The sequence below is a fragment of the Heterocephalus glaber genome, unplaced genomic scaffold (genome assembly GCF_053883595.1).
Source record: "Heterocephalus glaber isolate CG9 unplaced genomic scaffold, H.glaber_assembly_v1.0 deba00001760, whole genome shotgun sequence".
Classification (NCBI taxonomy): domain Eukaryota; kingdom Metazoa; phylum Chordata; class Mammalia; order Rodentia; family Bathyergidae; genus Heterocephalus; species Heterocephalus glaber.
In genome coordinates, this window is record NW_028258457.1 from 4,689,290 (window position 1) to 4,713,202 (window position 23,913).

The 23,913-nt window shown below is 55.7% G+C and overlaps 1 protein-coding gene across 4 annotated transcripts; it reads right to left on the reverse strand.

Moving 5' to 3' along the window:
- Positions 1-6: 6 nt before the first annotated feature.
- On the reverse strand, positions 7-23,913 carry Tjp3 (tight junction protein 3). Of its 4 annotated transcripts, none has more exons than XM_087201342.1 (21): positions 23,532-23,913; positions 14,603-14,662; positions 14,406-14,515; positions 13,493-13,595; positions 12,599-12,926; positions 12,112-12,215; positions 10,795-10,954; positions 10,531-10,648; positions 9,803-9,861; positions 9,412-9,478; positions 9,078-9,234; positions 8,619-8,727; positions 8,237-8,474; positions 7,011-7,222; positions 4,861-4,956; positions 3,287-3,357; positions 2,814-3,024; positions 2,644-2,744; positions 2,215-2,466; positions 610-656; positions 7-230 (listed from the first exon to the last, which is right to left on the reverse strand). In XM_087201342.1, the coding sequence occupies exons 2-21, from the start codon at positions 14,648-14,650 to the stop codon at positions 128-130; spliced, it is 2,694 nt and encodes an 897-aa protein (XP_087057468.1). In that variant the 5' UTR covers positions 14,651-14,662; positions 23,532-23,913; the 3' UTR covers positions 7-127. The 4 variants fall into 4 exon arrangements, with proteins under 4 accessions (XP_087057468.1, XP_087057469.1, XP_087057467.1 ...); XM_087201343.1 differs by having other exon boundaries at positions 14,603-14,692; positions 23,532-23,790; XM_087201341.1 differs by lacking the exon at positions 23,532-23,913 and adding an exon at positions 17,260-17,427.

Sequence of the window (23,913 nt, forward strand, 5' to 3'; positions counted from 1 at the left end):
CAGTGCTGTGAAAACACGGTTTATTAAAGGCCACAAGCATGGTGGAGGGCTCTAGGTTCTATAGGGGAAACTGAATCTCGGGTCCAGGGAGGCAAAGGAAGGGCCTGCAGGTAGAAACCCAGTGGGGTCACAGGTCAGTGGCTGGGCCCCAGTCGTAGCCTTCTTCATCTGAGGACTCCACGTCTCGGGCTCGGGTAAACTTTCTCCTCAGGGCTTCCCGTTCGTAAGTCCTGGGGATCAGGAAGTAAGAGTAGAGGCCTCAGGTGGGGAAGACATGGACTCACCTGCCATTACCTGGGGCCGACCCTGCTGGGAGGAGATGGAGTGAGATTGGGCCGTGAAGGTAGGGCCTTGGGAACAAATTCCTGTGCATCCTACAAAGCCCCAGCTCCAGTCCCTCCAAGAAGCCTTCAGAGTCCTGGCAGGAAAAGGATCCTTATTCCTTTGGCCCTGAATTCAGGGGCTTGGAGTGGCTCTGTCACGCTCTGTTACAACCACTAGGCTACAGGCATCAAGAAGCCCCAGGTTGGTCCCAGACTGCTTCCTCAGCCCCTGTGTCTGAGCCACAGGAAGGGCTGGGGCCCCACTCCTGAGCACAGAGGCCCTTACCGCATGCTGTCTTGGTGCCACTGGCCCTGGGGGTGCTGCCTGTCCACCTGGAGGAAGAGGGAGAAAGGAGGTTCCTGTCAACCCCCAGGGCACAGTAAGTGTGAACCCACAAGCCTTCCCCACCTTTGCAAGTTGTTCGCAATTTCAAGTGAAAAAGTTGAGGCTAAGAAGGGAAGGAGACCTTAGACGAACTCTCCCAGCCTGTCAGCAAAGATCTGGGTTCCCCAGAGGGCTGTTGACAGCTTGAGTTCTTAAATGAGTTCACAAATGCAATGCTGAGACAGTGACTTATCTTTTCACCAAGCTGCCATGCACAGTTGAGCAGGTTGGGCACTGCAAAACCCCAGGGAGCTCATTCTAATCAAAGACATCATAGTGGATTTTTGTTTTTTGGGTTTTTTTTTTTCAGTACTGGGGATTGAACCCAAGTCCCTTGCCCTGAACTACAACCCCAGCCCTTTTGTATTTTTTGTCTTGTAATAGAGTCTTGCTGTGTTACCCAGGTTAAGCTCAAATTTGTGATCCTCCTGCCTCAGCCTCCCAGAGCGCCAGAATATTTACCAAGAGAAGGTCTGGGAGAAGGCGCATCTTTGAATTCCCAGTGGCAGCCCCACTTAGAAGAATAAACATTTGAATAAGCATTTGAACATCCAACTATAGTAAACTGAGACTTGGGCTAAGGACATGGAGTTTTCTCAACCCCATGATGCCAACATTGTTATCATTTGTCCCAGATGAGGAAAGCGATACCGAGGTTGCAGTACTCTGCCCTCACATCCTCAGCTTCCGCATGCATGGATTCAACCAACCACGGATCCAAAATATTCCAAAAGAAAATCTGTACCGACCAGGGACAGAATTCTTTCTTACCATTATTCCTAAATAATACAGTGTAACAGCTGCCTGGACTGCATTTACATGGTATCAGGTGTAACCTTCTTTACAGATGATTTGTTGTTTTGTTTTGTTTTTGAGACAGGGTCTCACTATGTAGCCCACGATGGCCTTGAACTCATGGTGATCCTCCTGCCTCAGCCTCCTGAGTGCTGGGATGACGGACCTGCGCCACCATGCCCAGTTTACAGATGCTTTAAAGTCTATAAGAAAGCTAGGTAGTTTTGGTGGCACACCTATCATCCCAGCGCTCTGGCAGGCTGAGGCAGGAGGATCGAAAATTCAAGCACAGCCTGGGAAACTTGGAGACGCTGGTTCCTTAAATGAATAAAGTCTACAGGGGGACATGGGCAGGTTCTACTGCGGCCAACAGGGGTCATGAGTATCTGATACCCAGGGGTTGGAAGCTGTCTACATGGTTACTGAGTGATGGCTTTTTTTTCAGACATGAGCTCACTGCAAAGTTCAGGCTGTCTTTGAACTTGCTATGTAGCCCAGGCTGGCCTTGCACCCATGGTGATACTCCTGCCTCAGCCTCCAGAGTGCAGGGATTATAGGGTGCGCCATCATGCTTGGCCACCGTGGGAAGCTCTTCTAGCTTTAATGTGATCACTGGCTCCCACACTCTGGGCCTGAGTCCCTCAAACCATGTTCTCCCAGAGTGTGTCCCTGCCCCGACCCTCGCTGGGACCCCAGCCAGGCCCTACTCACCGGGGCATCACGGGGAGCCGGGATTCTCCCATGATCCCTCAGGCTCGAGGGCTCCTCCTCCATCTGCACCGGCTCTGAGGACCGGGCCAAGGCCAGCACTGGGGGATCCTCATCCACATCCGTGTGGACCCCACCCTCGCCATCAGTCTCCTCGTAGTCACTGTTGGCCCGGCTGTCACAGCTGAGGTCTGCAGAGCTGTCAGCCAGGCCGTGGCCAGGAAGGTCCAGGTTGTCCTCAGAGGGGCCGTCCAGCTGCAGACAGTGGGGACCCTGGCTGAGCCGAGACTACCACCCCAAGCCCCCCGGCCTCACCTCACCCCAGCTGCACAGCCGAGTCCCTCATCTCAGGTCCCGCCCTGAGCCCCGCCGTGCCCCCATGCTCAGGGAGACCCCAGACACCTTCCCAAGCCCAGCCCGGTCACCCGGTACCTGGTCCTCGGCGGTCCAGATGGGCCGCGTCTGCTGCTCCTGAATCACGGCCTTGAGTTCCTGGTACCAGGATTCACTGGTCCCGTGCAGGGGGATGGTGGCTGCAGGAAGGGCACGTCAGCCTGGCAAGGGACCTGGCCGGGACCCGCCCGGGCCCACAGCGCCCCCACCTGAGAAGAGGTGGCTGTTGTGTTTCTGCAGCTTCTGTGCCTGTGTGTAGAGCCGGCGTGTGCTGCGGCGGGAGGCGGGCGCCAGCCACTCTCGCAGGGCCTTGAGGGCCGGCCGGCTCTCAGGGGCGCAGAAGACCACGATGGGGTAGTACTGCACGTAGTTGAGGCGCTCGATGGCCGATGGGGTCACATCCAGGAGCGCGTGCTTGTCCTGTCCCGTGGGGTGGGGATTGAGAGAGAGGAACACACCCAGGAGACAGCGTGGGGAAAGATGAAGAGTCTGCACCAGGGTGGACCCTGACGCTCACAGCCACAGGCCAGCGTGTTGGGGTCCACTGTGGCTCAACACTCCAACAGCGGCTCCGCGGGAGGCCTCACTGGTGGGGCACGGGAACAGGCCGGACCACATGGCCGCATGTCCAGGCCTCAGTTTCCCTATCCGTGACACAGGACCTCAGCCAGAACACACTCACCTTCTCTGCGATCACCCGCACAGTGTCCAGTTTGACGATCTTGGAGGGGCTGTCAGCCCGAGATATGCTTTCTGTGGAAGGGGAAGGTGACAGTATCTTCTTGAGGTGCCCCAGCACCACCATCCTCCTTCCGGGCTGTGGATCTGACCCCCCAGGGATTTTTGGGAGTGGGACCCCGTGGTGCATGTCCACCTGTGTCTGGCTCAGCTCCCTGAGCACTGTGGCCTCAACGTCTGTCAGTGCTGTAGCAGTGACAGGAGTTCCTTTTTCCTGGCTAAGTAATATTCCAGCATATAGATGGACCCCACTGTGTGTATTCATTCCTCTATGGATGCACACGTGGGTTTTTCTCACTTCTGGCTATTGTGAGTTGTGCTGCTGTGAACATAGATATGCACATATCTATTTGAGTCTCCACCTTCAATTATTTTGGGCAGAGACACCCAGAAATGGAACTGCTAGATCACACAATATTCAATGTTTGATTTTTTTGTTTGTTTCTTTTTTGAGACAGGGTCTCATTATGTAGCCCAGCTGGCCTCGAACTCATGGTGATCCTCCTGCCTCAGTCTCCTGAGTGCTGGGATTAAAGGCATGTGCCATCACACCTGGGTAATGTTTGATTATTTCCCTCCCCCTGACCCTGGGTACTGGGAATAGACTTGGTGCCTCCTAAGTCTTTAGGCAAGTGCTCTGCCATAGTGCTGCACCCTAGCCTTTTTTTTTTTTTTTTTTTTTTGCGACAAGGTCTCGATAAGCTGCCCAGGCTGGGTTTGAACTCCTGATCCTCCTGCCTCTGCCTCCTAAATTCAAAGTGTGGTTTCTAGAGGAGTGACTGGTCTGTTGCTCAAGGCGGTGGCACCATGCCTCCCACCAGCAGTGCACAGGGTTCCGGCTGTTCATGCTCCCAGCTGCTGCAGTCTTCTGATCTTGTTTTCACTCCGGTCACCAGGGGGCGTGCTTGTGGCCCCTCCTGGCGTGGACCTGCACTTCCCTAATGACTAAGGACGTGGCCCTGACGCTGCCCACTTCCGGCCTCCTCCCAGGAGCCACCTCCCACTCTGTTCCCTTCCCTGGAAACCTGTGTGTCAGATTTAGCTTTTGGAAAAGCTTCCCGGATGTTGCTGTGTCCACAAGGGCAGGAAGAACACAAGGAAAGAGGGCCCCGTGCCACCCCAAAGCGCCCAGCCTAAGGGGTTCCCATCTTACTCAGAGCCTCGCGCAGTGGTGCACTGACCCCAGCGCTCCAGGAGGCTAAGGCAGGTAGACTGATTGCAAATTTGAGGCCAGCTTAGGCAACTTAGCAAGCTTCTGTCTCAAATTTTTTAAAATAAATAAAAAGGACCAGGGTTGCAGCTCAGTGGTGAGTGCTTGCCCAGCACACAGCAGGTACTGGGTCAGCCCCAGCACCTAGAACACAGAAAGTGGGCCTGTCGGACCCAACACCTACAGATTTCTAAGCTCCGCGTTAGCATCACTTTCCACAGCTGTCAAACCTTCAGCCCCTCTGGGGATCTTGCCTGCCCCAGTTCATGCTGTCCCCATAGCCTGTTGCATCTGACCTGGTTTCTCACCTGCAATCTCAAACTGGTCAGGCATCTCCGCCGTCAGCTTTTGCATGGTGATATCTGCCACAGGCCCCAGGATCACCACCGGACGCTTGAAGCTGGCTGAGGGGCAGCATAACAACAAGAATCAGGATCCAATTTGTGCCAAAGATGGCTAGGGCTTTGCATGGCTACCTGTGCACCTCCTGTACATGTATGTAACATGTATAGCCAGGTCCATGCCTGCCCGGCAAGAAGACTACATTTCTCAGGCGCCCTTGCAGCTAGAACTGACCATATGACTCCGCTCTGGCCAATGGGTGCAGGCAGAGCTGATGTGGACAGAGCTGGGTTTTGTCCTTGAAGAGAAACTAGCCCTGGGGTGGTGGCACACGCCTATCATCCCTGCACTCTGAGAGGCTGAGGCACAAGGATCACCAGTTTGAGCCCAGCCTGGGCAACTTTATCTTGTCTCAGAGTAAGAAATTTAAAAAGCCTGGGGATGTAGCTCAGTGCAAAGGGCCTGGGTTCCACTCAGCACTGCAAGCAAAATCTCTCGATATACTCAGGTCTGTATAATGTCATTGGCTCGGGTTGGAAGTGAAGGGTTGGTACCCTCCTATTTTTAGGATTTCCCTGGATGTTGGGGTAACAGCTGAAGGGACCATTGGAGGGCTTCCCTGGAGGTCAATCTGAGCCAGCTGGGCACCTGCTACCCCACATTTTCCGTTTTCTGCTAATGTCTCCTCCACCTGGTGCTTAATCCCTCTCCCTGGAGGCCAGGAGCTTAATCTCCTCCCCTTCTGACTCAGATGAGATTTTCCTCCCACCCTGGTCCTCAGCAAGAGAAATGATTATTGTGCTGGGGTTTGTTCTTGTATTCTTTTAAATTGTGGTAAAGACAGGTATAGTGGCTCATGCTTGTCACTGCAGCACTCTGGGAGGCTGAGGCAGGAGGACTGAAAGTTAGAGCACAGTCTGGGCAGCTTAACAATCTAGTGAGACCCTGTCTCAAAGTTTAAAAAAAACAAAACAAACAAAAAAAACCTGGGATTGTAGCTCAGTGCATAGGCCCTGGGTTCCATTCCCAGTACAAATAATTCCAAAATATACTATTTAGCATAGTATATTTTAAAATGGGGCCAGGCGTGGTGGTGCATGCCTGAAATCCCAGCACTCAGGAGGCTGAGGCAGAAGGATTGCCACAAGTTCCAGGCCAGCCTGTACTACACAGTGAGTTCAAGGCCAGCCTGGACTGCATAGTGAGACCCTGTCTCCAGCCCCCCTAAAAAAAGCGGGGAGGCCTTGGGTTCCATTCGCAGCACCACAAAAGAAAAAAAGAAATGTTTCATTAATAATTCTTACATGATGTTATGTTTAAATTATACTTGGAATATAGGGTGTTAGATTTTAAAAAGTTAATGAAAGTATAGGAGCTGGAGGTGAAATAGTGGAAGAGTTCATGCTTACTATACAAGAGGGCCTGGGTTCATCCCCAGTACCAAGAAAAAAGCCCTGTTTACTGATAATCTATTAAAATTATACTTTGGATGCAGCATGTTAAATAAACTAGCCAGGTGTGGTGATGCACACCTGTTGTCCAACACTCAGGAGGCTGAGGCAGGAGTATCACCATGCATTCTAGGCCAGCCTAGGCCATGTAGTGAGACCTTGGCTCAAAAGTAAGTAAGTAAGTAAATAAATAAATTTCAAATCTTTCTCTTTTTTTGGTACTGGGGATCTAACTCGGGTCCTTGCGCTTGCACGGCAGGCAGTGAAACCACTGAGCTAAATCCCTGGCATCAAATCTTTCTTTTTTATTTTTATTTTTTTGCAGTACTAGGGATGGAGCCCTGTCCCACACATGCTGGCAAGTGCTCTTCCACTGAACTACACAACTGCACCCCCCCAACCCACCCAAGCCCTTTTCATTTTTTATTTTGAGACAGGTCTCACTATGTAGCCCAGGCTGGCCTCGAACTCATGGCAATTACCCCGTCTCAGCCTCCTGAGTGCTAGGATTGCAGGTGTGTATGACCATGCCCAGGTGGAACTGGTTTTAAAAAAATGCAGCCCCTTCCTGTCTCCCTCTGCCCCTAGGGTAACCCAGGCAGGGGTCTTTGGCCAGGAGAGGGAAATGGCCGGGGCTTTAGGTCCAATGTCAGGCGCACACCCACCTTCTCGAAGCACCACGCGTTCATAGGGTGGGTAGTGGCCCTGCCTGGTCAGCGCCGACAGATCCTCCCGGTTGTGCTGGGCCGACTTCTTGGCTCCTCCTCGAAGGCCCCGCAGGCGCCAGAACTCGGCTCGGGCGTTGGAGCTGGAGGATGAACTGGGACCAAGGCCTGCGGCCCGCTGTGCTGCCTCCAAACTGGCCAGCTGCTCAGCCCTGGGAGAGCAGCAGGAGGACAACCTGAGCTCTGGGACCCCACAAAGAGGGTCCCCAAGACAGGCCGGCTGTGGTGGCTCACACCTGCAATCCCAGCACTTGGGAGGCTGAGGCAGGAGGATCATGAGTTCCAGCCCAGCTCTGGCAACTTAGCAACTTAGACTCTGTCTCAAAAACTGGGGGGATGGGCTGGGGATTTAGCTCAGTGGTTCCACCGCCTGCCTCGAAAGCTAAGGACCCGAGTTCAATCCCCGGTACCAAAAAAAAAAAACCAACCAAAAAAAAAACAAAACTGGGGGGAGACTAGGAATGTAGCTAAGCGCTAAGGCCCAGGATACCTAAGGAAAAAACAAAACAAAAAGCCACATGCCAATGCTGGGGACCTGTGGCCGTTTCACCTTGATGGCACAAAGGACTCTGTGGATGGGATCATGTGAAGGACCCTGAGAGGGGGTCACCCTGACCATCTGGGGCCCAGTGTCCCCCAGGGTCCTGCTGAGAGGGCGCAGGAGGGTGAGAGGCCAAGAGAGGCTGCGGGCTCTGCAGATGGAGGATGGGGCTGCAAGCCGAGGCCTGTGGGCACCTCTAGGAGCCGGGACGGGAACCTGGGTTTTCCCCGGAGCCTCTGGAGGAGCAGCCCTACTGCCTGTACCTGAAGTTCAGGACTTCTGACATATAGACCAGATAAAGCCAGGCCTGGTGATACCCGCCTGTCATCCTAGCACTCTGGGAGGCTGAGGCAGGAAGATTGCAAGTTGGAGCCTCAGGCTGGGCAACTTAGGGACTTAGTGAGACCCTGTCTCAAATAAAAAATAAAAAAAGTTGGGGATAGAGCTCAGTGTGAAGGCCCTGGGTTCCATCCCCAATGCCACCAAAACAAAACAATCCATCATTTAAAGCCACTTAGTCTAAGGTCATTTGTTAGAGCAGCCAGCGGGAAACTCAGGAGCCAATGGACTGCTAGGAACAGATGCGATGGTGGTTCCTGACAGGGAAACTGAGGCCGGGGCGCACCTGCTCTGGTTCGGGATGACGCCCCGCTCCTGCTCCCGGAGGTCACGGCCCACACGCGCTGCCAGCCAGAGGCCGCCCCGGGTGAAGCCGTGCCCATGGCCAGGGTACAGCGTGTCCATCACGTGGAAGACGTCGCCCCGTGTGAAGCCCAGACCCGAGGGAGGACTCGGCTCCAGCTCGAAGTGTGTGCGGATGTAGAAGGAGTCGCCCACGCGCGACTGCACCATCTTCCTGAAGACTGTGGGCAGGGGGCCGTGTGAGGCTCCACGTCTCGCTCCCACCCCTTCCTCCCCCTCCCCCTCCCGTCCTCTCCTCCTGGGCAGGGTCCCCCCACCCGCAGCCCGGGGGTGGCAGAGGCTGGAGCCCCCAGCCTGAGACTCACGGTCCTGCTTGCGCTGGGTGAGCAGCTCCACGTCCTCCCCGGGCGGCAGCCCCAGCAGGAACTGCACGGCCTCCTCCCGTGTGAGGCTGCGGAAGGGCGTGTCGTTCACCTGCCAGAAGGGGTTCGTGAGGCCACCAGGCTGGGGCACCCCCTGGCCATGTGCGAGACCCCAACCACTAGGAGCAGAGCCCAGCTCAACTGCACCCTGGGCTGTTGTCCAGGGCTCTGGCACTTTAGGGACAGCTCTGGGCCTAGGTGTCACCCCCCTGGGCAGCAGGATGCTGTGTCATGGAGACACAAGGGTCTCATCTTGCTACAGGAGCTGCCACCACGGTGACTGTGTCAGAATATGGATAACTGAGCCAGGCGTGGTGGCACACACCACATTCCAGCAATGTAGGAGGCTGAGGCAGGAGGTTCTCAAATTCAAGCCCATGCCACCACTGTGTCCCCTGTCACCTGCAGGATCTGGTCCCCCTCCTGGATGCCCTGCCCGTCAGCTGGGCTGCCCGGCTGCACTCCAGACACAAAGATGCCCACGTCGTTGCCTCCAGCCAGTCGAAGTCCAATGCTGGCCCCTTTGGGGAATCGGACCACCCGGGTGTCGGGGCTGTACCTGCAGGAGGGGAGGCGAGTCAGGCCACAGGAGGTCGGGCACCCTTGGCAGAGCCCTGCCCCCCAGCCTCAGTTTCCTAAAGAGCCCCAGGGTGGCCGCATTCAACCTGGGGGAGGACGAGGCTGCTCCAGGAGGGGGTGACCTCCAGCTGTGGGTGCCTTGGAGGCTTGGACGTACCCATGGGCCTCCAGGCTCTGGAGGCTGGCAACCCTGTAAGCATCCCTGCTGCTTCCCTGGGTCGAGTCTGAAAGACAAACCAGCCCTCTGGCCTCTCAACCTCTGCTTGGGGCGTCCTGCCCCTCGCAAACCCTCCCCCATCTCTGTTTGGGTTTTTTTTTTGGTTTTTGAGATAGAGTTTCACTATGTAGCCCAGGCTGTCCTCAGAATCGCAGCGATCCTCCTCCATCAGCCTCCTGAGTGCTGGGAGGCATGGTGTGGCGCCCTGCCCCCAGCTCCACCTCTGTCTGACTGGTGCCAACCCCTCCCTCTCCGCCTGGCACAGCCCCCCTGGCCAGATCAGAAAACCCAGGCTGGTGCTCAGAGTCAATGTCCCCAGCCCGGCCCTCACCTGGTTCTGAGATTGTCCTGGAATCCAACGACCTTTCTCGCCTTGGCTGGGGGCTCTCACTGGTGGGGAACAGATTTGGAATGAGGCAAAGTTAGATCTGGAGGGGTGATTTTAAAGAGCACTTCAAGCCAGGCGTGGTGGTGCATGGTGCACTCAGGAGGCAGAGGTGGGGGAATTGTCATGAATTTGAGGCCAGCCTGGGCTACATAGTGAATTCAAGGCCAGCTTGGACTACATAGTGAGACCCCATCTCAAAAAATAAAAAACAAGCACTTTATTTTTTTTAGTACCGGAGATTGAACTCAGGTCCCTGTGCTTGCTTAGCAGGCGGGGAAACCACTGAGCTAAATCCCCCGCCAAAAACAACCACTTTAATTAGTCAGGTGCAGTGGCACATGCCTGTGATCCTAGGTACTAAGGAGGCTGAGGCAGGGGGATCTCAAATTTCAAGCCCAGCCTGGGCAATTTAGCAACTTAGCAAGACTCTATCTCAAAAAATAAAAAGGGCTGCAGATGTAGCTCAATACAAAGGCCCTGGGTTCTATCCTTAGTACTGCAAAAAAGAAAAAAAAAAAAAAAAAAGAGGAATAGAGATAGGCATGCTTGTCTGCCCCAAATGAGGGCACGGTGAGAAGCTAACGTTGGGAGCTGGGTACTAGACCTGGCCTCCAAGCCCCGCCCACCAGTGACACTGACTTCCCGGGCTCCGCCCCACCCGCTTCACGCACTCAAGGGAGTCCGTCTCGCTGGCCTCCAGCTGCTCCCAGCTCTGCTGCCTGTGCCGGGGTGGTGGTGGGACGTGTGAAGGTGGTGCCTGTGACATCTCCGAGTTGAGGTCCGAGATGTCTGGGGGAGGGGACTGGTCAGCCACTGTCACCCCAGCCAGCTGGGACCCATTTCCCAGGGGGGACATCAAGGCCCGGTGTGCATGCCATGTGACTGTAGGTAAGTTCCTGTCACCTGAGCCGCTGCCACCCGCCTGGGCCCCTCACCCTCCAGGATAGAGCTTTCGCTGTCACTGACGGCCGGCGGGATGTTCACCAGGAACTGGCCTTGGTCCCTCAGCACGAGCAGGGTCAGCTTCCCTTCTGACTTCTCAATCAGCCGCCGGGTGTCATTCAGCGACAGATTCTTGCTGGACACCCCATTGATCTGAAAGGGACCAGGAAGGAGTGAGAGATGGGGATACTAGAAGCAGATATCTTGGTGGGAGGACTAGAAACAGACAATCTCCAGGGGTTACTAAAAACAGACACTCCCCTGGGACAAATGTTAAAAGAGGATTCATGCTGTGGGTGGAGATGTCACCCAGAACAGACTGTCCACAGAACTCTAGAAACATAATCTATAAGGAGTGGGGGACAGTAGGGAAAAATTAGAAATGATCTCTCTCCTGAAAAGCTCATGTTTTCCAGGGAATGTCAGAAACTGATCTGAGGGTGGTATTAGAAGCAATTCTAACTGAAGAAGAGGGATTAGCCACTTAAAGGTACAAGAAACAGAATCTCAGGCTGGGGATTTAGCCCAGTAGCACTGAGCCTGCCTCAAAAGTGAGAGGTCCTGCCAGGGATTTAGCCCAGTGGTTTCGCCGCCTGCTGTGCAAACACAAGGACCTGAGTTCGATCCCCGGTGCCAAAAAAAAAAAAAAAAAAAAAAAAAAGCGAGAGGTCCTGAGTTCAATTCCCAGTACCAAAAAAAAAGAAACAGAATCTCTAGGAGGTGCTAGAAACAGACATCTGGAGGCCAACTAGAAACACAATTCCTGAAAGGACCTCTCACACCATTTCTAACATCTTCCCTTGCGAGTGTCTCCTTTTGATAATTCCAGGGATTGTTGGTTTCTAGTGCCCCCACCAAGTTATCAGTTTCTAGTCTGCCCTAAACCGCCAGCAACAGACTATTTCTCAAGGTCACTAGAAACAAAGAAATCCAAGGAGACACTAGAAACAATCAGCAGAGAGTGCTTTGGAAGCCAAACACTAGGAATCACTGAAACAGACTTATAGAATCCAGACTTGAGGCAAGGCAGTCCTTCCAAGCCTGGTCTCCAGGCTATGAGCCTCCCACCCCTAGGGCAGGTCCAGGAAGCAGCATTGTAGCCAGCTGGACAGAGGACTCTCAAGCACAGCAAAGCTTGAGGATACTGGAAACAGCCAATCCCAAGGGGTTACTAGAAACCAACATTTGGCAGTGGATGCACAAGAGATGGAGGGAGGGGAGATCCATGCCTAACCATCTCCAAAGTCCTCTGTGGCACTGCCCAGCCCAGCCTCAGTCTCCATACCCACGGGGTGGGAAGCCCGGGTCACCTGAAGGATGAGATCCCCTTCCTGTAGCCCACGGTGCTGGGCAGCCAGGCCAGAGTCTGTGATGTGCTTGATGAAGATCTGACTGCCCAGCTTGACCCCGAACTCTGCAGGGGGAGGAGGGAAACTGAGGCAGGGCTCCAGGAGCTGGAGAACTGTGCCCTCACCCCACTAGCCGATGACATCTCCATGGGTTTTCCCCGATACCAGGATGAACCGTGGGAGTGCTAAGCTACACCACAGAACTTTTTTTATTTGTGTGAATCAGGGTCTCACTATGGACCCCAGGCTGGCCTGGAGCTTGTATCGACCCTCGTGCCTCAGCCTCCTGAGCGCTGGGGTCACAAGTGTGCGTCACCAAGCCAGGCTATCTGCAGAGTCCCTTCTGCTATCTCAGGTGAGGCGCCACAGGTCCCAGGAATCGGGAACCAGGCATCGCACAGCCTAGGGCCCCACGGCCTCAGTGCCCCGGCCCGGCCTCCGCTGTCACCTTCGCTGTTCCGCCGCTTCACCAGCACCGACTTCAAGGGCTTCATGCCCACGTCCTGCCGGGGCAGCCGCTTGTAGCCGGACACCAGGGCCAGCCCATTGGCCTCGGACCCACCGCCTGGGCTCCTGCGCCCCTGGCTGCTGGCCCTGGCCCGGCGTGCAGTCCTTGGCCGGCGGGAGCGCTCGCCCCAGGAGTGGCCAGAGCCGCTGGATGAGTCCCCTTCATAGCCCCGGCCATGCTCGACTTCCTCATCCGAGTCCTGGCGGCCTGGGCCAGGGGCGCCCAGCTTGGTGGCTGGCAGCTGGATCTTCCGAGGTCGCTTCACCGTCTGTGAGTGGCGGACAGGAGGGCTCAGCCAAGGTAGGGGCCGGGGCAGGTTGGCCCCAGGCAGGGGGTGCCCTCTCCGAGCCTCAATGGCCAGACTTCGTGTGCCCAGGACCTTTGCACTGAGTGACACCCCCCACCCTTTGTATTTTTTATATTCAGACAGGGTCTTGCTAACTCACTAAGTTGCCTGGGCCAGGCTTGAACTTGTGATCCTCCTGCCTCAGCCTCATAGAGTGCTGGGATGGCAGGTGTAGGCCACCATGCATTGCTTTTTTTTCTTCTTTTTTTTGAGACAAGATCTCGCTATTTTATTCAGGCTGGCCTTGAACTTGCTATGTACCCCAGGCTGGCTTCAAACTCACAGAGATTATCCTACTTCTGCCTCCCAAGTGTTGGGACTACAGGCGTGCACCAGCATGCCCAGCCCCGCTAGCATTTCTAAAAATGTAAACATTCACTATGCTTTTGATTACACTGTGTACACCCAGGGAGGCTGAGCCAGGCGGCTTCAGCCGAGCACAGGGCACGGGATGGCCCCGAGCCAGGGCCACTTCCCCATACACTCACGATGTTGGCCATCTTGGTGCAGGTCTTCAGAAGCTGAATGGCGAAGGCCGAAGTCATGTTCTCCACGGAGACCCCATTCACCATGACCAAGTGGTCCCCTGGCCTGAGGGAGGGGCGGGGCTCAGGCTGAGGCCTCCCTGGGAACACCCTGCCTGGGATCCCTCTCCCCCTGCCCCCACGGTCCTCGGCAAGTCTAGGTCTGCAATGCCCAGGTCTAACTGGCCAGTTCCCCAGGCCTCCTGGCCTCAGTCACTTCATCTGTGAAATGGGCCCAGCGGTGGAACCAGCATAACACAATGAAGGTATAATTACAGTTGGCACTTTGCTCTTTTTTCCAGTTATTTTACTTACTTGTTTTTTTTTTTTTGAGACAAGGTCTCACTATGTAGTTCAGGATGGCCTTGAACTCATTATGGAGCCCAGGCTGGCCTCGAACTTGCAGCGATCCTCCTGCCTCAGCCTCCTGAGAGCTGGAATCGAAGGTGTGCGCCACCATCCTGGGGTTTCTCCCCAGGTCCTTCTGCTTTTCTCTCCCCTCCCCTGTCTGTGTGTCACACTCTTTCTCTCCTTGGGCTGAGCTGTGCCATTTTGCCCATCAGCCTCTTAGGCCCCAGGACCATTTTATCCACAATATTTTCAGGAATCCCAACACACACACACCCATGGGTTCAGAACACAGCGACTCCCTTCCCTCTGCCAAAAAAGAGATTTCTGGGGCTTTGTCTTCCAGGAGAACCTGGGGCCACTGGGACCCAGGACCTTCGGGGAAGGGCAGACCAGGAAGCACCCAGGGGACGGGAGGGCGGGCAGCACAGCCTGGTGTTGACGGAGCCCGAGGGTGCCAGGCCCTCCCGCCTTGGGCCGTGGCCACGAGGTCCTCACCCGCCAGGCCCTCGGGCGCCCTGGTACTCACCGCAGCCGGCCCTCAGCGGGGCCTCCCAAAACCACGTCCGACACCACCACGGAGCCGCTGGGCCCATCCCGGCCTCCGGAGATGCCGATGCCGAAGCCCCGGCGCGGATCCTGAGTGACAGGGACACAAGAGCATTAGTGTTCTCGGTGGGACACGGGGACGAGGGCACCATGGGTGCTCGGGTGGGGCCTGCTCACCTTGGAGAGTGTGGCCGTGTGCTGCTCCCAGATGGTCACCTCCTCCATGTCTGCCACCTCCTGGGAGGGGATGGGAAAGGGGCATCAGGCCTGGCAAGGGGGGGGCGGTTCCCAGTCAGGGCCCATTCTGCCTGGCAGAGCTCAGCCACCTCTGCCCTGGGCCTAGACTCCCATCCTTCTCCCACAGCCTGTCCTACCCGAAGCAGCCTCCAGAGGGCGCAATGTCCTCCCTCCTCTGCCCTCAGCCCTCCATGGCTCCCACCTCTCTGGGGCCGAAGCCCAGGTCCTCCTGCAGCCCACAGGGCCCTGTATGGCCTGCCTTTCCCCTTCCTGCTTCTACTCCTCCCTCTCTGCCCTTCACTCCCTCTGCTCCAGCCACATGCTTGGTGCTCCTGTATCATCCCATCCTCCATGCTGCCTCAGGGCATTTGCACAGCTGTGCCCTCCATCTGAATCACTCTGCGAATGTTCCTCACTGACTTTTGAGGTGTCTGTTCACACCCCACTTCCTGGGTGAGGTCACCCCTGACCACTACCCACTATTTCTTCACAAAAGGTGACCCCAGGATATTGTGTGGATCTTTGAGGGCAAAGATCTTTATCTGCCTCAGCCATAGCCAGCCTGGCTTAAACCACATCCAGTCACAGCAGGTAACCCATCTGTATTTGCCAAACAAATGAGTGAGCAAGGGTTTCCTTGGTCCCCAAAGTATCTCATTTAATTGAAGGTACAATCTACCACCCCTGTGTCACAGATGGAGAAATTGAGGTATGCAGGAACTAGGTCAGTCACCAAGTGAGCACACAGACCCAAGGGATCTGTTGCTTTTTGCTATGGCTTCCCCTTTTATTTTTATTTTTGAGACAGGGTCTCCCTAAGTCACTAAATTGCCCAGGCTGGGCTTGAACTTTTTTTTTTTTTGGTACCGGGGATTGAATTCAGGTCCTTTCACTTTCGAGGCAGGTGGCAGAACCACTGAGCTAAATCCCCAGCCATGGGCTTGAACTTTTGATCTTCCTGCCTCAGCCTTCCAGAGTGCTGGGATGACAGGCGTGCACCACCGCTCTTGGCTTCCAAACAATATTTTCGTTGTTTTGATGTTATACTTTGCATGATTAAATGCAAATCCCCCCCCCACACAAGGAATTTTGATTTCCTGGCTGTACTTTAGGAAAAGTCCCCAGGGGTCCAGGGTACCTGTGGGAGCAGGGAGGCAGGGGGTCCTGGCTTGTCCCTGCTTGAGCGCGTTATCTCCGTGGATACCAGGGACTCTGTCTAAAACCCTCCGGTGCTCCCCAGTGCCCCAGGGATTAACCCAGCTGGCTGGCTGAGCTTCCCTCAAATTACTGCCCTGGTGGTCTGTTCTGTGTTGCCCAGAACACCCTCCTTGGGATTCTGTGTAGCTGTCCCCTGCCACTCAGATCCTGGCCCTCCTGCCAGCTAACTGTCATGCCATGCTGGACTCCTATGCAAACTCCTATTCATCCTCCACAGCCCCAGGGCTACTGTCTCTTTCTGCAGAAATTGGGTCCTTAACTCCTTCTACACACAAGCTGCATCCTCCCCTTGGCCGGTCCTAGGGGGTCCAAATCCAGCTCTGGCTCTCCTGCATACCCAGTCAGGGGCTCCCGGAGGGCTGGGCTTGGGCCTCTGGGACCCCAGAATTGCCCTCCCGGACCAGGCACTGGGAGAGCATGGGCGGAGTCGCTGGAAGGTGGAAGAACAGGTGTGTCCAGAGCCCCGCCCCCGGCAAGGTGAATTTCGGGGGGAGATTTGTCCCCACCTCCCACCACCTGTCCGACAGAAACACCTACTGGCGCCGCCCGAGAGGGGAGGGCTGGGCCCGAGTCACCCAGCCCAGCACGTGGCTCCCGAGCCCCCTCCCCCGCCCCGCCCCTCTTCAGGACAAAGGCCCCGAGCGAGGCTGGGGGACAAACTTTCAGCTACTCCGGACTCGGCCGATCTGCTTGGCGGCTGAGGGAAGCCAAATCGCTAAGCCCTCCAGCTCGGAGTTGGTGGCCCAGGGCTAAGGGCCGTGCCTCAGTTTACCCTTCTGGGGCCCGATGCAAAGATCGACCATCTTCGACCCACCCCAGCCAGGTTCCTTTGCTCGTGTGCAAAATCTGGGCTCCAGGCACCCCACTTCCACCGGGTAACAGCTCTGTGTGCATTCGGCGCCCAATAAATCAACAGCGGTGGTTTGTCCCGTAGCCTCACGGCGTTCAACACGGTGAACTCACAACACAAATGAAGTCACCACTCATGTCCCGGGTTAGAGAGAGACTGGAGCCCTGGGCCGGCGTGGACAGCGGTCCTGACACCTGCTGCGGGCCGCGCCGCGTCCTGCTTTAAAATGCTGGACGCTCATTTTACAGATGAGGTACAGAGAGGGTGAGTCACTGCCCCCCAAACGCACAGCATAATTGGCAGAAAGGTCGCGATAAAGGAGACAGACTTGGGGGGACGGGGACGGGGACGCAGACACGCCTGGACTTCCTGGGTGCAACCTGGGCTGGCCCCCGCATTCCTCTGGGCCTCAGTTTACCCATCTGTTATGTAGGTAAGGGGTGTCCTGGGGTCCTGGGTCCCACTCCCAACCCCGCTCCCCATCTCCTCCCCGTCCTGCCCGACACGAGCCACTCGCCTGGAATCTCACCGCCATGGTCCACCCCCCGGGCTCTCCGGCGGCCCCTGCCCGCGGGAGTCCTGGAAACAGTCAATTCGCCCCACCCCGGAGTAGGGGAGGAGGCTGGGGAGGGTCGCGGCGGGCTGGGAGCCCCGCTTTCGCCCGCCTCCGGCCCGCTCCTCTGTTCCCAGCTGCACCTGCCCCTCTTCCTCCTCCAGGTCCCCGGCCCGCCCCGCCCCGGCCCGACACGCCTCCGAGAAGCGGCGGAGCCGGGGCTCCCCCTCGCTGCCTCCATCGCGGGCTCCGGTCCTGGGACACTGAATCCAGGGCGGGTTTTCCACACTGTCGAGCCCGCGCCCGCACCGGGCGCTAGAGACGGAGCCGGCCAAGCTGCGAGGAAGACCCGGAGCGGATTGCAGCCACGCTCGGAACGGAGCCAGAGGCGTGCAAAGTTTTTCCATCCGCGAAACGGGCATATTTCGAGGGTGGCTCTTGGAAGAGGAGTTTATCGAGGGGCAGAAAGCCCTGGCCCTGCTCGGATCACTCCATCTCCAGCAGGCTGGTCCATCTGCGGAAGGCTTACAACTCCATTTCACAAAGGGGAGGAAGTTCTGCGCTCCGTCTCCACACCCCGCCAGAGCTGAGCCCCTGGGCCAGCAGGGGAGGTGGGCGGGGCTGGAGGACATTGGCCAGGCTCCTGGGAGCAAAGGTCAGGCCTCCTTTCACCCAGCCCAGCCTCGCCCTCGGCAGTCCGAGATTGGACTTCTACCTGGGGTGGGGAGGGAAGAAGCCACCTAGGTGGGCGCCGGCTGTAGGCACCACCCACAACCCCTCCCCATTCAAAACACGAAAAAGCGGCGGTGGGGGATGGGGGTAGGGGGTGCAATCCTGTTTTCGCAGCAGCACTCGGGAGGCTGAGGCAGGAGGATCACAGCGAGTTCGAGGCCAGCCTGGGCTACATAGTGAATTTGAGGCCAGAGTGAGACCCTGACTCTAAAAAAACAATAAGTGAATAAATAAATAAATAAATAAGCCTGAGCCCACCTCTGCCGAGCCCCACCCAACTCCGTGGTCAAAGGGTCAAATCTAGACACACACACCCCTTTCCCAGCCTGAATTAGTCAGCTCTGGGCAGGAAGAGAAAGCACAGACTATGAGAAAGTGAAGGCAGGGAGGAGACTCCCAGAGTGGGTGTTCTTGGAAGAGAGGGGCACTGCAGTTGGGGTTTTGAAGGCTGGTGAAGAATTCATCATGTAGACAAGCAAGGCAATGGTACATAATGAAAACCTTTGAGGTCCCCGCAAAGACTCCCCAGAGTGATATATTTTTGCCTGACCTTTCTCTGAGAACCCATTAGAAACCTCAGGGCTAGGCAAGTTCTTACCCAGCTCTTTCTATTTGCTGTGTGTCGGCAGGGAAGTTTCTTAGTACACCCTCTCAGTGCACTCCTTTTTACTTCTGTAATTGGGGGAAATAAAATCTTCTACATCCCAGAATAGTTGGGAAGATTAAAGGGGCCCTGGAAGAAGTCATTACTCTGAGCTGCTGCCTTATTCCAGCTGTGTGACCTCGTGTAAACCGCAGACAGGCTCCGTGCCTCAGTTTCCCCATCTGTAAATGGTGACACTAATTGTACCTGCCTCCAAGGGTTACACGAGTGATTGTGGGGCCCGGGATTTAGCTGAGTCGTGCCACCACCTACCTCGCAAGCACGAGGTCCTGAGTTCAATCCCTGGTACCAAAAAAAAAAAAAAAAAAAAGTTCACCCAACATGAGTGATTGTGTGTCAGATGCTTAGAAAGCCTTCACTATGTATCCATTAGCACCAATATTGTTTTTTCTTTTAAAAGAGAGTCTTGCTATGAAGTTCAGGTTGGCCTTAAACTTGTCATATAGCTCAGGCTGGCCTTGATCTTGTGGTGATCTGCCTGCCATCCTCATTGGGATGACAGATGTGGTTGGTGCTGTCGTCCGCTTAACCACCACTCCCGTCCTCCAGCTCACTGTGTGGAAGTAAAACTCTGCCATGTATAACCTACTACAATCACCCTTCGTTCTGCCACTCAATCAGAATCCCACCAACAAAGTATTTCAAATGCCCAGAGACGCCACGTCCGGGAGATCAGATCACAGAAGCCGCAGCCCCAGCATCGGCCAAGGGAGAAACAGTGCTCTGTGGCAGAAGGGAGAAGGGAGCTGTGGTCCTTCCTTAGTGTCCCTGGGGAAACTGAGGCCCAGGGTGGGGGCTGGGCTGGGGTCTTCCTGGTAGAGGCCGATTTGCTTCCCTGGGTGAAGGCTCAGGTTAGATCAGTGGCCAAACAGGTCTGACCGGTACCCAAGAATGTCCTCGGGAGCCAGGCCCTTGGTCTGTTTGCCAAGGCTGCAGACCGGGAGAACAGACCCCAGGAGACAGGTGGCCTCCACCCTGACAGGAGTGCTGGTCCTGGGGAGACAGGACGGGGACAATCACACATGCAAATAAAAACGTAAGCTGCCAGGTGTGGTGGTGCACACCTATGATCCCAGCACTTGGGAGGCTGAGGCAAGAGGGTCACTGTGAGTTTAAGGCCAGCCGGGGCCACAGAGTGAGACTCTATCTCAACTCCCTTACCCCTAGAAAAAGCACAAACTAGGTTTCTGAGAGCACCTAGCAGTGGGAGAGGGTGCAGGAGCTGGGGGCTCATGGGTGGCTACTCTGAGGGGTGGTGCAGGGGATGAATATTATTTGGAGTGACCTGGGTGAAAAGGAGCCAGGCAGAGGGAGCCGTGAGAGCTGAGGAGAGAGAGGAGCCTTGAGTGAGGCTGGAGGTTGTCCTAGGCAGAGGCACAGGCATGAAAAGGCCCTAGGGCAGGGCAGAGTCTGGCAGGGTGCAGGAGCAGCAAGGAGCCCGTGTGGCTGGAGCAGAGTGAGCCAGGGGCAGAGAAGGAGGTGGGGAGGTGGGCCGGGAGGTGGGCCGGGAGGGCCCTGTGGGATGCAGGGAGGACTTGGGCTTTGGCCCTAGGAAGGCGGCAGTCATGGAAGGCTGAGGGGAGAGGCGGGAGGATCTGGCTCAGTGCTCACGGCGCCCTCTGGGGGCGACATTAGGGAGGACAGGCTGTGAAGGGGAGGCTGGGAGCTGGGAACTGAGTGGGACCAGGTGGAGGCAGAGGAGAGGGAGAAGCCACAGGTTCAGGAAACCGCTGCAAACCGAGCTCAGCGGGCTGAGAGGAGGTGGGAGACACAGCGAGTCCAGCCCCAGGTCGACCCCTCCCTGCCTCCCTTCTTTCTGTCTTTCTCTCTTTTGCAGTACTGGGAATGAACCCAGAGCCTCTGCACTGAGCTCCAACTCCAGCTCTCTTTGTTTTTTATTTTGACAGGGTCTTTTTAAGTTCCTGAGTTGCCCAGGCTGGGTTGGAACTTGAGATCCTCCTGCCTCAGCCTCCCAGAGTGCTGGAATACCAGGTCTATGCTACTGCACTGGTGAGATTATTTTATTTATCGTTCATCTCTTTGGTTATTTATTTTATGGTACTGGCGATGGAACCTAAGACCTTTGCACTGAGCTACATCCTCAGTCCTTTTTACTTATTTATTTATTTTATTTTGAGATCGTGTCTCCCTACATCACCAAATTGCCAAGGCCAGGCTCAAACTTGTGGTTGGCTTGCAGGTTATTTTATTATTTTTGTTGTTCTTGTTATTGTTTGTTTGTTTGAGGAGGATCTCTCTATGTATTTCAGGCTGGCCTTGAATTCACTATGTATCCCAGGCTGGCCTCAAACTCACAGTATCCTCCTGCCTCTGCCTCCTGAGTGCTGAGGTTACAGGAATGTGCCACCATGCCCAGCAGTTCATTTTATTTATTTATTTATTTTTGGTACCAGGGATCAAACTTGGGTCCTTGTGCTTGCGAGGCACAGTTTATTTTATTTTTAATAAATATTTTACTTGGGAATAATTTTAACTTTGTAGAAAAGTGAATATGCAGGGAAGTATCATGTATTCCATCCCCAATTTCTCCTACTGTTTACATCTTACATTACTCTTGTGGATTATTGATCAAAAGTAAGAAATCAAGCCAGGCATGGTGGTGCATGCTCTTCTTCTCTGCTACACAGGAGGCTGAGGCAGGAGCATCTCAATTTCAAGCCCACCCTGGGCAACTTAATAACTTAGGGAGACCTTGTCTCAAAGTTGAAAAAAAAAAAAAAAGGGGACAGGGATTTAGCTCAGTGGTTTTGCTGCCTGCTGCGCAAGTGCAAGGACCCGAGTTTGATCCCCGGTACCAAAAAAAAAAAAAAGGCTAGAGATGTAGCTCAGTGGCAAGGCCCTGGGTCCAACCACAAAAATAAAAACAAACTAAGAAACCAACATTGATACAAGACAATGAACTCAACCCTTATTGGCATCTCCTGTCCTGTCCTTTTCTGCCCAGGACCGCATGTGGACATCCTTGTCCTGAGATCTGGACTGGGCAGGGGTTCTGTGGACAGTCCTCTGTGGGGCTTAGCCAAGGTCTAGTTGGGGATTATTTTGAGACAGGGTCTCACTAAGTTACTAAATTGCCCAGGCTGAGCTTGAATTTGAGATCCTCCTGCCCCAGCCTCTCAGAGTGCTGGGGATGGAACCCTCATGAATGCTAGGCAAGAGCTCACCACTCACCTACATCCTCAGCCACTTGTTATTTTTTATTTTGACACAGGGATTTGTTAAATTGTCCAGGCTGGGCTCAAACTTCAGATCCTCCTGCCTCTGGAGTTGCTGGGGTGACTCATGAGCGCCACCACAGCTGGATATTTTTTTCTTGTCCATTTTCTCCATCCCCCCACAAGCCCCACAGAAGCAGGGGCCTAGGTCTTTCTTGTTCACTGCAGAGCCCTGAGGTGTGCTAACAACACACCCCGTAGACAGGAGCCGCCCCATAGATACAGATTCCCTCCCTGGGCGGTGCCTCCCCAGCCCAGGCTGCCATTAACCAGGTGGTTCCAATGGGTGTCAGGCTCCGCCTTACGCGGCTCTGTTGGCCACGCCCAGGAGGAAGGCTGGAAATCCCGTGGCCAGGTTGGACTTCCCCCTGAGTTCAGTCACCGGGAAGCAAGCAGCCCAGCCTGCCGCTTGTGAGACGTTGCTCCCGGGCATTGGTTGGAGCCCAGGAACAGGCTCCAGACTTCCTACCGCTGGGTTTTTTCCCTCGTCTGTCTGTGATTTCTGCTCCGCTGTGCACCCCTGGGGGAATGGCTGCCCCTCTCTGAGTCCCGGGCTCCTCCTGCGCAGAACAGAGAGCCGGATGGGACAGCTGCCTTGTGCTCTGAATTCTGACTTGGGTGGAGCGGCTTACTGTGACCAGCCCGCCCTAGAATCTATTACTTCATTGTTTCCTGGTCCAGTGACCTGGTGACTTGGGGTCCTCACGGGGCAGAGCCGGAAACAGGCCCTGCTCTGTCTGAGCATCTGGCCTCCTTCTCCGATGGCAGAGATGTGTCCCCAAGACTGCCCGAAGCTCTCAGCATGATGTCCTGGGTGACCTCACTGCCAAGCCCCCTCCATCCTCAGGACTTGGACTCTGTGCCTGCCCCAGCCCCAGATGGCCTTCTTTTGTTTTGTTTTTTTGAGGCAGGGTCTCATGTGGTCCAGGCTGGCCTTGAACTCAGAGTGATCCTTCTGCCTCAGCCTCCTGAGTGCTGGAATCACAGGGGTGCCCACCATAGCTGGCTCACAGAGGCCCTTCTTGGGGTTGGACTAGGAGGCCTGAGATGCAATCGGACACTGGCTTCTCCGGGAAGCTGCCTTTGTCATCTCTGGGAGCAAGTGACCCAGAAAAGCTTCCTGTCGCCCAAGCCGTGCTCCCCCCAGAGGGAGGCGTCCTTTGTTCTCCCTGGGTGCCCAGCCCCCCATTCACATTTCTCAGCTGTGAGATTTTGCTCCTAAACATAAAGCAAGTTCCTGGGGCTCTCTTCCATGCCTGTGCCACCCACAGAAACTTGGGGTCCCTTAGGAAGTCCCAGGAGGAGGCTCAGCGCCAGGGCAGGCCAGCTTTCACCTCCTGTCCCCTCCCTGCTGCTGATTTCGAGACCAGAGAGCAACCTGGCCCCTCCTCGCACCCCCAGCACCTGAGCCAACAATGACCCTTTCAAGGCCCAGCGGAGTCCTGGGCAGCTGCCAGGCGGGCAGAGCCAGGCAAGTCCGTGGCAACTGTGTCACTGCCCACACAGGGGCGGCTTCCGGCTTCCTGGGAGCTAAGGGGGAGGCCACCCGGGGGTCCCAGGGCCCCAAGTTGGGGGTGCCTGGTTGGGACAAAGTCCTGGGGGTGCCAGCAACTCACCTGTCTAGCAGGGTGCGTGGACTCCAGGCAGGCAACAGGAGCCAGGAGCTGGGTCCCTGCCTCCCATGGGTGGCAGGGCGTAGACCCCAACCTGCAGCTCCAGCCGGCTGGCCCGTCTGCTCAATTTGTCCTCTGTCGTGGTAGCAATGGGAGAACAGGTCCCTTGCCAAGTGGGGCCGGCGAAAGTGTGCACAGGCGGGCGGGCAGGAGAGTGGCCGTGAGGATGGCCGCCAGCCTGGGCGTGCATCTCTGTCGCAAGGTGCTGTTACCTCATGTGGGAGCCACCAGCCTTAACCCCTGCTGGGCCAGAGGCTGGGGACACCGGGACTCACCTGTGCCCTGCACAGCCTGAGAAGGCACAGAAGCCAGGTGTGGTGCCCCA

Excerpts from the sequence above, each read along its gene's own strand:
- Tjp3 (XM_004865858.3), bottom strand. Across the intron at positions 8,728-9,077 it reads AGGGGGACCAGATCCTGCAG|GTGAACGACACGCCCTTCCG; the intron begins GTGACAGGGGAC and ends CCCTTCTGGCAG. Across the intron at positions 7,223-8,236 it reads GTCATCCCGAACCAGAGCAG|GGCTGAGCAGCTGGCCAGTT; the intron begins GTGCGCCCCGGC and ends CTGCTCTCCCAG.